The sequence below is a fragment of the Hyla sarda genome, chromosome 6 (assembly GCF_029499605.1).
Source record: "Hyla sarda isolate aHylSar1 chromosome 6, aHylSar1.hap1, whole genome shotgun sequence".
Taxonomy (NCBI): Eukaryota; Metazoa; Chordata; class Amphibia; order Anura; family Hylidae; genus Hyla; species Hyla sarda.
In genome coordinates, this window is record NC_079194.1 from 265,026,235 (window position 1) to 265,042,862 (window position 16,628).

A 16,628-nucleotide genomic window follows, 5' to 3' on the forward strand; every position below is an offset into this window, starting at 1 on the left:
CGATGCTGCGCATCGCCGGGTTAACTGCATGTCATTTATAAACGCCGGGATGCGCGAACGCACTGCACAACCCGGCGTTTATATATGACATTCTGCGGGAAGGGGTTAAGGACCAAGACAATTAGAGACCCTTAAAGACCTGTTTTTTCAAATTGGGGATGTCTGACTTTATTAGAGAATAACTCTGGTAACGTTTTGCCAATCACAATAATTCTGATATTGTTTATTTGTCACAAGTTATCCTTAATGTACATAGTAAAAGAAAGCCGATATCATTTGTAGTTTTTTTTACAATGCAAAAAATCATGAAATAAAAAAATATATATTTTTTGCCATAGGTTGCATATATTTATACTTTCTGACCAAATAGTTTTTTAAACTTATACTTTCAGATGTCTACTTTATTTTGAAAGATTTTTTTTAGTTTTTAATTAACCTGTTAAGGACCAAGGACGTACTGGTACATCCTGAGTCCGCTCCCGTTCTATAACACGGGGCCACGGCATAGCAGGTCGGACCCGGCACCTAGCAACGTCCGGGACCCATGGCCAATATCGCATGGCACTGATCGCTATTAACCCTTTAGACTCGGCGTTCAAAGTTGATTGCCGCATCTAAAGTGAAACTAAACTACCCCCGGATAGCTCAGCGGGCTGTTCAGGATCGCCACGGTGAAATCGCGGCATCCCGAACAGCTGTAGAACAGCAGGAAGGTCCCTTACCTTGCCTCCTGTTGTCCGATCGCCGAATGACTGCTCAGTGCCTGAGATCCAGGCATGAGCAGTCAAGCGGCAGAATCATTGATCAATGGTTTCCTATGAGAAACCATTGATCAATGTAAAAGCTCAGTGTGTGCAGTGTTATAGTCCCCTATGGGAGCTATAACATTGCAAAAAAAGAGTGAAAAAAAAATAAGTGAATAAAGATGGACTCAAGGGACAGGGACATAATACTCCCCCTTTATAAATCATTGGTACGGCCTTACCTGGAATATGCTGTTCAGTTTTGGGCACCTGTCCATAAAAGGGACACTGCGGAGTTGGAAAGGGTGCAGAGACGCGCGACTAAACTAATATGGGGCATGGAACATCTTAGCTATGAGGAGCGATTAAAGGAGTTACAATTGTTTAGTCTTGAGAAGAGACGTTTAAGGGGGGATATGATAAACGTATATAAGTATATTAATGGCCCATACAAAAAATATGGAGAAAAACTGTTCCAGGTTAAACCCCCCCAAAGGACGAGGGGGCACTCCCTCCGTCTGGAGAAGAAAAAGTTTAGTCTCAAGGGGCGACACGCCTTCTTTACCGTGAGGACTGTGAATTTATGGAACGGTCTACCTCAGGAACTGGTCACAGCAGGAACAATTAACAGCTTTAAAACAGGATTAGATACATTCCTGGAACAAAATAAGATTAATGCTTATGAAGAAATATAAAATCTCATCCCTTCCCCAATATCGCGCCACACCCCTACCCCTTAATTCCCTGGTTGAACTTGATGGACATATGTCTTTTTTCGACCGTACTAACTATGTAACTATGTAAGATCATGTAACCCCTTCCCTAATAAAAGTTTTAATCACCCCCCTTTTCCTATAAAAAAAAAACTGTAAATAAAAATAAACATATGTGGTATCGCCGCATGCAGGAATGTCCAAATTATAAAAATATATCGTTAATTGAACCGGGCGGTCAATGGCGTACGCGCAAAAAAATTCAAAATTCCAAAATAGTGTCTTTTTGATTACTTTTTATATAATGAAAAAATTAATAAAAGCTATCAAAAAGTCTGATCAATACAAAAATGGTACCGCTAAAAACCTCAGATCACGGCGCAAGAAATGAGCCCCCATACCGCCCCATACGCAGAAAAATAAAAAGTTTTAGGGGTCAGAAGATGACAATTTTAACTCCTTGGGGTCGGAGCCCATTATAACCCTAAGGACGGGAGCATTTTTTGCAATTCTGACCACTGTCACTTGAAGCATTAATAACTCTGGGATGCTTTAAATTTTCATTCTGATTCCGAGATTGTTTTTTCGTGACATATTCTACTTTATGTTAGTGGTAAATTTGTGTCGATACTTGCATCATTTCTTGGTGAAAAATTCCAAAATTTGATGAAAAAATAGAAAATGTAGCATTTTTCTAACTTTGAAGCTCTGCTTGTAAGGTAAACAGACATTCCAAATAATAAATGTTATACTGATTCACAAATACAATATGTCTACTTTATGTTTGCATCATAAAGTTGACATGTTTTTACTTTTGGAAAACATCAGAGGGCTTAAAAGTTCAGAAGCAATTTTCCAATTTTTCACAAAATTTTCAAAATCGGAATTTTTCACGGACCAGTTCAGTTTTGAAGTGGATTTGAAGGGCCTTCATATTAGAAATACCCCATAAATTACCCCATTATAAAAACTGCACCCCCTCAAAGTATTCAAAATGACATTCAGAAAGTTTGTTAACCCTTTAGGTGTTTCACAGGAATAGCAGCAAAGTGAAGGAGAGAATTCAAAATCTTCATTTTGTACACTCGCATGTTCTTGTAGACCCAGTTTTTGAAATTTTACAAGGAGTAATAGGAGAAAAAGCCCCCCAAAATTTGTAACCCAATTTCTCTCGAGTAAGGAAATACCTCATATGTGTATGTCAAGTGTTCGGCGGGCGCAGTAGAGGGCTCAGAAGGTAAGGAGCGATAATGGGATTTCGGAGAGTGAATTTTGCTGAAATGGTTTTTGGGGGCATGTAACATTTAGGAAGCCTATATGGTGCCAGAACAGCAAAAAAAAAAAAAAACACATGGCATACTATTTTGGAAACTACACCCCTCAAGGCACTTAACAAGGGGTCCGGTGAGCCTTAACACCCCACAGGTGTTTGACGACTTTTCGTTAAATTCGGATGTGTAAATGAAAAAATAAAATTTTCACTAAAGTGCAGTTTTTCCCCCCAAAATTTACCTTTTCTAGAAAGGGTAATGGGAGAAAAATCCCCCCAAAATTTGTAGCGCAATTTCTCCCGAGTACGGAGATACCCCATATGTGGCCCAAAACTGTTGCCTTGAAATACGACAGGGCTCTGAAGTGAGAGAGCACCATGCACATTTGAGGCCTAAATTAGGAATTTGCAATAGGGGTGGACCCGGTTACAAGGATGGGGCTTGTCTCCACCAAAACCCTACAAAAACCACCAAAACCCTACAGCAAAACTGCCACCTCGCTCCTATCCTTTAGGATGGTCGGAGCTGTCTCTGACAGCTCCGATCATGCTTATTTTCCGGGAGATCGGGTCACCAGGGACCCGATTTGCCCGGATCGCGGCAAATCGCAGGTCTTAATTGACCTGCGATTTGCTGCGATCGCCGACATGGGGGGGGGGGTCTCAAGACCCCCCTAGGCATTGCCACGGGATGCCTGCTGATAGATATCAGCAGTCATCCCGGTCCGATCACCGCTCGGCGAGCTGCGGTGATCGGAAATACGGAGAGCGTATGGATACGCCCTCCGTCCTTAAGTGACCGGACGCGAGGATGTATGCATACGCCCTTCATCCCCAACGAGTTAAACATATACATTTTCCTGCATGTAGTTATGATTTTTTTTCCAGAAGTACGACAAAATCAAACCTGTATAGTATAGGTAGGGTATCATTTTAATCGCATGGACCTACGGAATAAAGGGAAGGGTTTTTTTTTTACCAAAAAATGTACTGCATAGAAACAGAAGCCCCCAAAAGTTACAAAATTTGTTTTTTTCTTCAATTTTGTTGCACAATGATTATTTTTTCCGTTTCGTCATAGATTTTTGGGTAAAATGACTGATGTCATTACAAAGCAGAATTGGTGGTGCAAAAAATAAGCCATCATATGGATTTTTAGGTGCAAAATTGAAAGAGTTATGATTTTTTAAAGGTGCGAAAGAAAAAATGAAAGTGCAAAAACGGAAAAAACCCTGGTCCTTAAGGGGTTAACATTTTAAATGAATTAGAAGCCTAACAATTTAACTTGAAATTTAGAAAATATTAAAAGTACATCTTTTTTTTTAATGTGCTATGCAAAGTTTGCAGAAATTTGAAGGTGGTGGAATATAAATGACCCCATTTAAAAAACTAGACCCCTATTCGCTAGGGGGTACAGTGAGTATTTTATACCGCCCCCCTACAAGTGTATTGGGTGGACCAGGGACCTCTCTGATTTGTCCTTGGTTGGCTAGCAGTTACGCGCTGCTGTCTGTGACAGTTAACGTTCCAAATGGATATATAAGTCATCTTGTGGAAATAAGCACCCACTCATGGCAAATATGTCCATCACTGGGAGTTAGAAAAAAAATAAAATAAAAAATCTTGAAAAAACTGGTTTATTTTGTTGGAGGGGGTGATAGTCCCCATTCATACTGCATGTATAGCGGCCAATGTATACTGTAGCAGTCTCTTTAAGAAATGAATGGAGCTGCTACAGTATACGTCAGCATCACTTTTTATTTACATGATGCTGATTGATGCCTCTTACTTACTGCTAAAACGCAGTATGAACGGGATGCCATGTAGGGTCACATAGAGCAGCATACTTCACACTGCGGATGCACAAGGGCGAGATCACTACTGCGGCTGGGTAGCTCAGTGTGTCCCCTCATAACTGCCCGGAGGAAATCCGCCACCATGAGTGGACACACAAAGCTACCCAGCCGCAGCAGGGAGCTCATTATTGTGACTTCTGGCGGGTATCCGCAGCATGTAATATGCTGCGGATGTGCGCTCTGGTATCCTAAACATTATACATTTTCATTTTTCGTTACATTTATTTAATAAATGTATTTTTATTTTTTATTTGTAATATTTTTTTAAATGTAAAAAAAAGAACTTTTTTTTTTTTTACACCCTTTTATTTTTTTTCTTCTCTGGCACGTCCTAACAGGCAATAACCAGGGCATACCTGGGGGTCTTTGTAAAGACCCCTGGCTGCCCAGGTAATTAGCAGCACCCAACAATCATTGAGGGGTGCTACAGTAGAGAGACAGGGAGCCCTTACAGGGTTAAACTGTCGAGACCGCCCGTCGGGGATCGCGCTGCGGGGTGCTGCAGGGATCACAGAGGAAGCTCCTACCCTCTTGTCAAAACACTAAAGGCTTGTGGTCACTTCCGACCGCGTCTGTAAGGCTTAAACTGCCGGGACTGAAGTTTACTTTGGTCCTGGCAGTGCGTCAGGGTCCCGGCTGTGTGTTACAGCCGAGTACCTGCCGAGATCTCGTGGGTGCACTGGGCAGCACCCATGAGAACCATGGACGTGTATACTCGTCCTGGTGCGGGAACGTGCATCCTGCCTGGACGTGTATACATGTCCATGGTCAATAACATGATAAAAACACACCATAACACACGGCAGGGGAGATGCATCACAGAAGGCAAGGAACCTGTAGCACTGTCTCCCCTGCTGTGTGTTGTTGTGTGTTTTTATATCGGCCAGAAGAGAATAAAAAGTTTTTGCACTTTGAATATCACCAGCTGGAGTTGCCTGGTCCTTTCTTTTATTGCTGTTGTTTTTAGTTTTAGACATATATGCTTTTCCTTTATACCCATTTAGCGGTTGGCATTGTTGCCTTGCAGCACTGGCTCCTGTGTTATTTTTTTGCAAATTTGCCTGCTCACTTCTTTTTTGCATGACCTTTCTCCAATACTTCAAAAACCATATGTGTTGAATGACTGCCTATGAAACTGACCAATAAATATGAGTGTTAACAATATGTAGAGCACTGCAGAATATGTTTGCGCTATGTAAATAAACAGGGATGCAGTTTTTCTCAAGCACGGTCCTCAAGACCCCCCAAACAGGTCATGGATTTCCTTAGTCTTTCACAGGTGATATAATTATGGTCAGTGAATCAGGTATCACCACAGTTATATCACCAGTGAAAGACTGAAAATCCTGAAAATATGACCTGTTGTGGGGGTCTTGAGGACCGTGCTTGAGAAACACTGCCCTAAAGACTCTTGCACATAACAGTAATACAGTTCTGTGGAGCTGTACTAGAGCAGTGTTAGAGATTCATGAGCCTTCTGCATCATTGATTTCCAGTGGAGACATACAGAGGAAATTTCTGTAGGATCATGTAAGATCCTGGATGAAAAATTATAGGGGGACATTTATCAAAGCATTTAGTTGTTTTTTTCGTGCTAAAAATTGTCGCACGTGCACCTACGCTCTTTTTTTCTGCGACTTTTTGCTTGTTCAGGGTCCTAAGCAAAAAAATAAAAATCTTGCTTACCAAAGAAAAAAGTGATTTTTGACTTGCAGTGGTCAGAGATTTATCAAGTGCGAAAGTCACAAAAAAGTCGCATCGCATGAAAATAGCTACTAAATTTACCCCAGCTCAAAAAAATGGAGCAGAAAAAGCCACTACCAAAGCAAAAAAAGAAAAATTGCTTACGTAAAACAGTTGATAAGTCGCACATAAGCAAAAAAATTGTAAGAAAAAAATAACTAATAAAAGGAATACATAAGCAAACATTGATAAATGTCCCCCATAGTGACTTCTTTGATAACTGCACATGTTTTCTTGTTTTGCTCTGCAGTATGGGCTCTGCTCACAGGGCGCTTCTGCGTGCATGAGACCTTATAGTCTTGTTAACCCCTTAATGACACCGTGATTTTTAGTTCTTTGTGTTTATTTTTTCCTCCTCGTTTTTTGAAATCCATAACGCTTCAAATTTTTCATCTATAGGGCTTATTTGCAGTATTTATTAACATCATTCATTTTACCACAAAATGTATGTTGAATCCCCCCCAAAAATATTTGTAGGCCAAAATTGAAAAAAACCAAAACGCCGCCATTATGCAAGTTTTAGGGGGTTGCGTTTCTATGTAGGGCACTTTTTGGTGGAAATAACAAATTATTTTTATTTTGTAGGTACATACGATTACAGCGATACTCAATTAATATAGGTTTTGTTTAATTTGGCTAGTGAAAAAAATATAACTTTTTGTAAGAAAATTTGTAGGCTTAAAGGGGTACTCCACTGGAAAACATTTTTCTTTAAATCAACTGGTGCAGAAAGTTAACTAGATTTGTACATTTCTTCTATTATTTATTTAAGCATTTTAATCCTTCCAGTACTTATCAGCTGTTGTATGTTCCAGAGGACTTCTTTTCTTTTATAATTTCCTTTCTATCTGATCACAGTGCTCCCTGCTGACACATCTGTCCATTTTTGGAACTGTCCAGATTAGGAGAAAATCCCCATAGCAAACATATCCTGCTCTGGTTAATTCCTGACATGGACAGAGGTGTTGTCAGAGAGCACGTTGGTCAGACAGAAAGGAAATTCAAAAGGAAAATAACTTCCTCTGTAGGATACAGCAGCTGATAAGTACTGGAAGGATTAAGATTTTTAAATATTTTTTTTAAAGTACCGTATTTATCTGCGTATAACACGGACTTTTTAGGCAAAAATTTTTAGCCTAAAGTCTATGTGCGTGTTATACGCCGAAACACCCCCAGGAAAGGCAGGGGGAGAGAAGCCGTTGCTGCCAGCCCTTCTCTACCCCTGGCTATCGGCGCCGCTGCCCATTCTGTCCCCTGCGTTGTTGCTATGCACGACGCGGCGCACTGACGTCATGCGCCGCGCCGTGTAGCGCATAGCAACGACGCAGGGGACGCACGCTGGAGGCCTGCTGCAGCGCGGACCCGACCCCGGCAACAGGTAATTATGCCACCGGGGATGGGGGGAGGCAACGGGGCAGCGGCGCCGGCAATGGGTGCCGCTGCCCCTTCTCTTCCCCTGGCTGTCGGCGCCACTTCTCTCCCCCTGGCTATCGGCGCCAGCAATGGGGCGCCGGCACCGATAGTCAGGGGGACAGAACGGGCAGCGGCGCCGATAGCCAGGGGGAGAGAAGGGCCGGCAGCAGGGCTCTAGACCCAAATATCCTTGGTAAAATGAGGGTGCGTGTTATAGGCTGGTGCGTGGTATACCCCGATAAATACTTGACAAAGTTGTTAGAAATAACAGTTAAATCATACCTTTTGCTGCTTTCTAGTAGCTTTATTGATGCTAAAAAATGCTTTTAACGATAGTCAGCAACAGTAGGATAGGTGTGGCTATGCCCGCAGCCGCCACGCCTATCCCCTGTATGTCAGCGCTGGGGACGCTGTGTGATTGGTCCACAGAGCCCTTATTACTGTACTGTACTGTACTGTAGAAAAATAAACGGCGCCCGTTCATCTATGCACTCCGGTGATGTGGGCAGCCAGCACTTACAGCAAGCACTAGCTCTCTTTCTGTTAGTACTTGCTCCCTATAGCCCAATGCTCGGCGTAATGCTGTAGCGGAATGATCTGGCTGCCCACATTGCATCTCAGCAGTAGATGAGACCGGATGACCAGATCATTCCGCTAACAGCATTATGCCATGCATTGGGCTATAGGGAGCAAGTACTAGCTGAAAGAGAGTTAGTGCTTGCTGTAAGTGCTGGCTGCCCGCATAACCGGAGTGCATAGATGAACGGGCGCCGTTTATTCTTGTACAGTACAGTAATAAGGGCTCTCAGTGCTGGGACCTGTGGACCAATCACACAGCATCCCCAGCAATGACATACAGGCATGGCGGCTGCGGGCATAGCCACGCCTATCCGCATTAAAGCTGCTAGAAAGCAGCAAAAGGTATGATTTAACTGTTATTTCTAACAACTTTGTCAAGTTTATGGCTGGTTTATGGGGGTTAAAACTGATGACAGTTGCACTTTAAAGCATACCTCTCATGATCTATAATAAAGCCCCCATTTCACTGGCGCTATCATGCTAAGCCACCCCCTGCCTTTTATTTTTATTATTTTTTAGTTTTCTACCTTGATATTGCTCTGTATTTTCTGCTCAGTCTCGGTCAGATTCACAGACTGGGAAGGGGCATTACCCAGCAGGTGTGACATCATCTGAAGCCATACAAGGGAGAATTTCCTCCCTCATTCTGCTGTACATAGCTCAGGAGTGCCCATTCAAAATTATGCCCTTCTGACCACTATAAAAATGTTTATTTTTTCCGCATACGGAGCTGTAGTTTGTGTTGTTTGTGCTGTGATCTGTAGTTTTTAACGGTACCATTTTGTTTTTAGTAGGCTTTTTGATAACTTTTCATGGATTTTTTTCTGCTAAATGAAGTGACCAAAAATGCACAATTCTACAATTTTAGTATTTTTTTACGTTTACGCCATTTACTGTGCAGTTTAATTAAGATTATATTTTAACAATTCAGATATTTACGCACACGACGATACCACATGTTCATTTATTTATTTTTTTACATTGTTTTATTTATAAAATGGGAAAAGTGAGGTGAATTTTTATTAGGGGAAGTGGTTATGCACTTATACTACTTTTTATTTTTTATATTTTTATAAATAAAAAATATAGGGGACTATAACATGGAGTCTTTTGATTCCTAACACTGATCAATGCTGTGCTATTACACAGCATTGATCAGCATTATCTGTGGTCTGTTGCTCTAGCCTGCCAAAGCAGGCTAGAGCAATGCAAAGAAGATCCGACGGCAAGCAGGAAGGTTGTCAGTTAAGGTGATTGTGGTTGTCCCGATCACCCATAGCAACCAGCTGGCAACATTGAGTTGACAGCATTAGGTCCCGCTATCAGCTTTGATCGCAGGATCTAAAGGATTAATAGCCTCACAGCAGTGATCACTGCTTCAGGGGATGATATCACAAGCCCTCTTTGAAGCTGCTTCCCAGGACGTACCTGTACGTCCAGGGGATGGAAGGCGTTAATGTGGCCAAAGGCATTTTTAACCTTTTATCCTTTTAAGATAATTTATATTGTGGACTTATGTTTCACACAGTGTTGTAGTAATAGTACATGTTTTTATTTTTATAGAGCAAATGGTTCGAGCATGCAGCAGAAAATTCTGCTTCAAAAGCATGAAGAAAAGCTGAGGCAATTATATGGACGAAACCTTGAAGATGAATTTAGAAAATAAGAGAAATATGGTGTTGAGAGTTGATGAAAAAAAGTCATCTTTTCCTTATAATGTGTCTGATAATTTGTATGACAAGTAAACTGTATTATTCTGTGAATAAAACTGTATAAATATTAAAAAGCCTACATTTATAATTGTTTTTGCTGTATGAGTTACCTATAGCACAATGTTATTCATAGTGTATTTTATAAAGACTGTCCAGCCTATTAAAAAAATAAATTGTTCTGAATAATAAAAGATCTTAAAGGGGTTATCCACCATAAGGTAATTTTAGTACTTACCTGCCAGACAGTAATGGACATGCTTAGGAAGGGTCCGTGCTTATCTTGGTGCTAAGTGGCTGTGTTGTGAGTCCACCATAATGCTGCTGATTTCTTTTTGTGAAATTGCCATTTCCTGTTGGAGTTCCCTCCCTACAACTACAAGTCAAAGGATCCCTTGTTTGTAAGTAAGAGGTCACTTTTCTCCCTCCCACACCTCAGCCACCCCACCCAAAGAACACCTGGAACAATTTCCTGCATCATTGTGGAGAATAATTCCTCCCCCACCATACCACCAACCCAGTGGAAAATACTGAGGTAACAGAACCTAACCGAAGTTTTTCCAACCAGTGTGCCTCCAGCTGTTGCAAAAGTAACAACTCCCAGCACGCACGGTCTGTCAGTACATACTGGGAGTTGTAGTTTTGAAACAGCTGGAGGTTTGCCCCTCCCCATGTGAATGTACAGGGTACATTCACACAGGCAGATTTACAGTAAGTTTCCTGCTTCAAGTTCGGGCTGTGGCAAATTTTTTTTTGCCGCAGCGCAAACTCCTAGCGGAAAACTCACCGTAACACGCCAGTGCTAATTACCCTAAAAACACTACACTACACTACACATAATAAAGGGTAAAACACTACATATACACCTCCTTACACTGTACCCCCAATAAAAATGAAAAACATTGTACGGCAGTGTTTCCAAAGCGGAGCCTCTAGCTGTTGCAAAACAATAACTCCCAGCATTTCTGGACAGCCACTGACTGTCAAGGCATACTGGGAGTTTAGCAACAGATGGAGGCACCCTGTTTGGTTATCACTGGCATAGAATACCCCTATGTCCACCCCTACGCAATCCCTAATTTAGTCCTCAAATGCGCATGGTGCTCTCTCATTTCGGAGCCCTTTCGTACTCAGGAGAAATTGCACTACAAATTTTGGGGGGCTTTTTTCTCCTTTTATCGCTTATGAAAAGGAATAGGTGGGGCTACACCAGCCTGTTAGTGTAAAAAAATAAAAAAATTTACACTAACATGCTGGTGTTGCCCCATACTTTTTATTTTCACAAGCAGTAAAAGGAAAAAAGACCCCCAAAATTTGTAACGCAATTTCTCCTGAGTACAGAACTACCCCATATGTGGGCGTAAAATGCTCTGCGGGTGCACAACAAGGCTCAGGAGTGAGAGTGCACTATGTACATTTGAGGCCTAAATTGGTGATTTGCACAGAGGTGGCTGAATTTACAGCGGTTCTGACAAACGCAAAAACATAAATACCCACATGTGACCCCATTTTGGAAACTGCACCCGTCATGGAACGTAACAATGGGTATAGTGAGCCTTAACACCCCACATGTGTTTGACAAATTTTCATTACATTTGGATGGGAAAATGGAAAAAAAAAATGTTTTCACTAAAATGCTGGTGTTACCCTACATTTTTCATTTTCACAAAGGAAAATAGGAACCCCCCACCAAAATTTGTAACCCCATTTCTTCTGAGTAAGAAAATACCCCATATGTGGATGTAAAGTGCTCTGCGAGAGAACTACAGTGCTCAGAAGAGAAGGAGCACCATTGGGATTTTGAAGAAAAAATTTGTCCGAAATAGAAAGCCACGTGTGTTTATAAAGCCCCCATAGTGCCAAAACAATGGACCCCCCACATGTGACCCCATAATGGAAACTACACCCCTCATGTAATGTAATAAGGGGTACAGTGAACATTTACGCCCCACAGGTGTCTGACAGATTTTTGGTCCATGAAAATTAAAAATTTAATTTTTCATTTGCACAGCCCACTGTTCCAAAGATCTGTCAAACGCCAATGGGGTGTAAATACTCACTGCACCCCTTATTAAATTCTGTGAGGGGTGTATTTGCACGCAGAAATACCTAGATTGCAGATAAGCGCCTTTTGCCATTGACCGCGACGAACATTGAAGATGCACAAATTTCTTGCAAATCCGGACGAATGGAAGGAGATATCTGCTCAAAACTTTCTGTGCTGGTGCAGACAGTGGCACCCGACATGCCTGCGTTGTCGTTTTCAGCCGGGCACTCTTTGGGCCGGCGCAGCACGCAGAAACACCTAGATTGCATATAAGCGCCTTTTGCCATTGACCGCGACCAACATTGAAGATGCACAAACTTCTTTCAATTCCGGCCGAATGGAAGGAGATATCTGCTCAAAACTTTCTGTGCTGGTGCAGACAGTAGCACCCGACATGCCTGCGCTGTCGTTTTCAGCCGGGCACTCTTTGGGCCGGCGCAGCACGCAGAAACCCCTAGATTGAAGATAAGCGCCTTTTGGCATTGACCGCGACGAACATAGAAGATGCACAAACTTCTTGAAATTCCGGCCGAATGGAAAGAGATATCTGCTCAAAACTTTCTGTGCAGGTGCAGACAGTGGCACCCGACATGCCTGCGTTGTCGTTTTCAGCCGGGCACTCTTTGGGCCGGCGCAGCACGCAGAAACACCTAGATTGAAGATAAGCGCCTTTTGGCATTGACTGCGACGAACATTGAAGATGCACAAACTTCTTGCAATTCCGGCCGAATGGAAGGAGATATCTGCTCAAAACTTTCTGTGCTGGTGCAGACAGTGGCACCCGACATGCCTGCGTTGTCGTTTTCAGTCGGGCACTCTTTGGGCCGGCGCAGCACGCAGAAACACCTAGATTGCATTTAAGGGCTTTTTGCCATTGACCGCGACCAACATTGAAGATGCACAAACTTCTTGCAATTCCGGCCGAACGGAAGAAGATATCTGCTCAAAACTTTCTATGCAGTTGCAGACAGTGGCACCCGACATGCCTGCGTTGTCGTTTTCAGCCGGGCACTCTTTGGGCCGGCGCAGCACGCAGAAACACCTAGATTGAAGATAAGCGCCTTTTGGCATTGACCGCGACGAACATAGAAGATGCACAAACGTCTTGCAATTCCGGCCGAATGGAAGGAGATATCTGCTCAAAACTTTCTGTGCTGGTGCAGACAGTGGCACCCGACATGCCTGCGTTGTCGTTTTCAGTCGGGCACTCTTTGGGCCGGCGCAGCACGCAGAAACACCTAGATTGCAGATAAGCGCCTTTTGCCATTGACCGCGACGAACATTGAAGATGCACAAACTTCTTGCAATTCCGGCCCAACGGAAGGAGATATCTGCTCAAAACTTTCTGTGCTGGTGCAGACAGTGGCACTTGACATGCCTGCATTGTCGTTTTTAGCCGGGCACTCTTTGGGCCGGAGCAGCACGCAGAAACACCTAGATTGCAGATAAGCGCCTTTTGCCATTGACTGCCACGAACATTGAAGATGCACAAACTTTTTGCAATTCCGGCCGAAAGTAAGGAGATATCAGCTCAAAACTTACTGTGCAGGTGCAGGCAGGGGCATCCGACGCTTTTTGACATTGACCGTGACCAATATTGAAGATGCACAAACGTCTTGCAATTCCGGCCGAATGAAAGAAGATATCTGCTCAAAACTTTCTGTGCAGGTGCAGACAGTGGCACCCGACATGCCTGCGTTGTCGTTTTCAGCCGGGCACTCTTTGGGCCGAAGCAGCACGCAGAAACACCTAGATTGAAGATAAGCGCCTTTTTGTCATTGACCACGACCAACATTGAAGATGCACAAACTTATTTCAATTCCGGCCGAACGGAAGGAGATATCTGCTCACAACTTTCTGTGCAAGTGTAGACAGTGGCACTCGACATGCCTGCGTTGTCGTTTTCCGCCGGGCACTCTTTGGGCCGGAGCAGCACGCAGAAACACCTAGATTGAAGATAAGCGTCTTTTTGTCATTGACCGCGACCAACATTGAAGATGCACAAACTTCTTTCAATTCCGGCCGAACGGAAGGAGATATCTGCTCACAATTTTCTGTGCAGTTGTAGACAGTGGCACCCGACATGCCTGCGTTGTCGTTTTTCGCCGGGCACTCTTTGGGCCGGCGCAGCACGCAGAAACACCTAGATTGAAGATAAGCGCCTTTTGCCATTGACCGCGACGAACATAGAAGATGCACAAACTTCTTGCAATTCCGGCCGAATGGAAGGAGATATCTGCTCAAAACTTTCTGTGCAGGTGTAGACAGTGGCACCCGACATGCCTGCGTTGTCGTTTTCCGCCGAGCACTCTTTGGGCCGGAGCAGCACGCAGAAACACCTAGATTGAAGATAAGCGCCTTTTGCCATTGACCGCGACGAACATAGAAGATGCACAAACATCTTGCAATTCCAGCCGAATGGAAGGAGATATCTGCTCAAAACTTTCTGAGCTGGTGTAGACAGTGGCACCCGACATGCCTGCGTTGTCGTTTTCAGCCGGGCACTCTTTGGGCCGGCGCAGCACGCAGAAACACCTAGATTGCAGATAAGGGCTTTTTGACATTGACTGTGACCAATATGGAAGATGCACAAACGTCTTGCAATTCCGGCCGAATGGAAGGAGATATCTGCTCACAACTTTCTGTGCAGGTGCAGACAGTGGCACCCGACATGCCTGCGTTGTCGTTTTCAGCCGGGCACTCTTTGGGCCGGAGCAGCACGCAGAAACACCTAGATTGAAGATAAGCGTCTTTTGCCATTGACCGCGACGAACATAGAAGATGCACAAACTTCTTGCAATTCCGGCCGAATGGAAGGAGATATCTGCTCAAAACTTTCTGAGCTGGTGCAGACAGTGGCACCCGACATGCCTGCGTTGTCGTTTTCAGCCGGGCACTCTTTGGGCCGGCGCAGCACGCAGAAACACCTAGATTCCAGATAAGGGCTTTTTGACATTGACCGTGACCAATATTGAAGATGCACAAACGTCTTGCAATTCCGGCCGAATGGAAGGAGATATCTGCTCACAACTTTCTGTGCAGGTGCAGACAGTGGCACCCGACTTGCCTGCGTTGTCGTTTTCCGCCGGGCACTCTTTGGGCCGGCGCAGCACGCAGAAACACCTAGATTGCAGATAAGGGCTTTTTGACATTGACCGTGACCAATATTGAAGATGCACAAACGTCTTGCAATTCCGGCCGAATGAAAGAAGATATCTGCTCAAAACTTTCTGTGCAGGTGCAGACAGTGGCACCCGACATGCCTGCGTTGTCGTTTTCAGCCGGGCACTCTTTGGGCCGAAGCAGCACGCAGAAACACCTAGATTGAAGATAAGCGCCTTTTTGTCATTGACCGCGACCAACATTGAAGATGCAAAAACTTATTTCAATTCCGGCCGAACGGAAGGAGATATCTGCTCACAACTTTCTGTCCAGGTGCAGACAGTGGCACCCGACATGCCTGCGTTGTCGTTTTCCGCCGGGCACTCTTTGGGCCGGCGCAGCACGCAGAAACACCTAGATTGAAGATAAGCGCCTTTTGCCATTGACCGCGACGAACATAGAAGATGCACAAACTTCTTGCAATTCCGGCCGAATAGAAGGAGATATCTGCTCAAAACTTTCTGTGCAAGTGTAGACAGTGGCACTCGACATGCCTGCGTTGTCGTTTTCCGCCGGGCACTCTTTGGGCCGGAGCAGCACGCAGAAACACCTAGATTCCAGATAAGGGCTTTTTGACATTGACCGTGACCAATATTGAAGATGCACAAACGTCTTGCAATTCCGGCCGAATGGAAGGAGATATCTGCTCACAACTTTCTGAGCAGGTGCAGACAGTGGCACCTGACATGCCTGCGTTGTCGTTTTCCGCCGGGCACTCTTTGGGCCGGCGCAGCACGCAGAAACACCTATATTGAAGATAAGCGCCTTTTGCCATTGACCGCGACGAACATAGAAGATGCACAAACTTCTTGCAATTCCGGCGGAATAGAAGGAAATATCTGCTCAAAACTTTCTGTGCAGGTGTAGACAGTGGAACTCGACATGCCTGCGTTGTCGTTTTCCGCCGGGCACTCTTTGGGCCGGAGCAGCACGCAGAAACACCTAGATTGAAGATAAGCGCCTTTTGCCATTGACCGCGACGAACATAGAAGATGCACAAACTTCTTGCAATTCCGGCCGAATGGAAGGAGATATCTGCTCAAAACTTTCTGAGCTGGTGCAGACAGTGGCACCCGACATGCCTGCGTTGTCGTTTTCAGCCGGGCACTCTTTGGGCCGGCGCAGCACGCAGAAACACCTAGATTCCAGATAAGGGCTTTTTGACATTGACCGTGACCAATATTGAAGATGCACAAACGTCTTGCAATTCCGGCCGAATGGAAGGAGATATCTGCTCACAACTTTCTGTGCAGGTGCAGACAGTGGCACCCGACATGCCTGCGTTGTCGTTTTCCGCCGGGCACTCTTTGGGCCGGCGCAGCACGCAGAAACACCTATATTGAAGATAAGCGCCTTTTGCCATTGTCCGCGACGAACATAGAAGATGCACAAA

General features: G+C 44.2%; 1 protein-coding gene across 11 annotated transcripts in view; it reads left to right on the forward strand.

Annotated features, from left to right (window-relative positions):
• The window catches only part of DNAJC4 (DnaJ heat shock protein family (Hsp40) member C4), a 241,864-nt gene extending 231,761 nt beyond the window's left edge, over nt 1–10,103 (forward strand). For all 11 annotated transcript variants that reach the window (XM_056527211.1, XM_056527210.1, XM_056527203.1 and 8 more), the window contains one exon: nt 9,881–10,103. In XM_056527211.1, the coding sequence (XP_056383186.1) occupies nt 9,881–9,983 (103 nt within the window). In that variant the 3' untranslated portion in view covers nt 9,984–10,103. The remainder of the gene's footprint in view (nt 1–9,880) is intronic.
• The last annotated feature ends 6,525 nt before the right edge of the window (nt 10,104–16,628 follow it).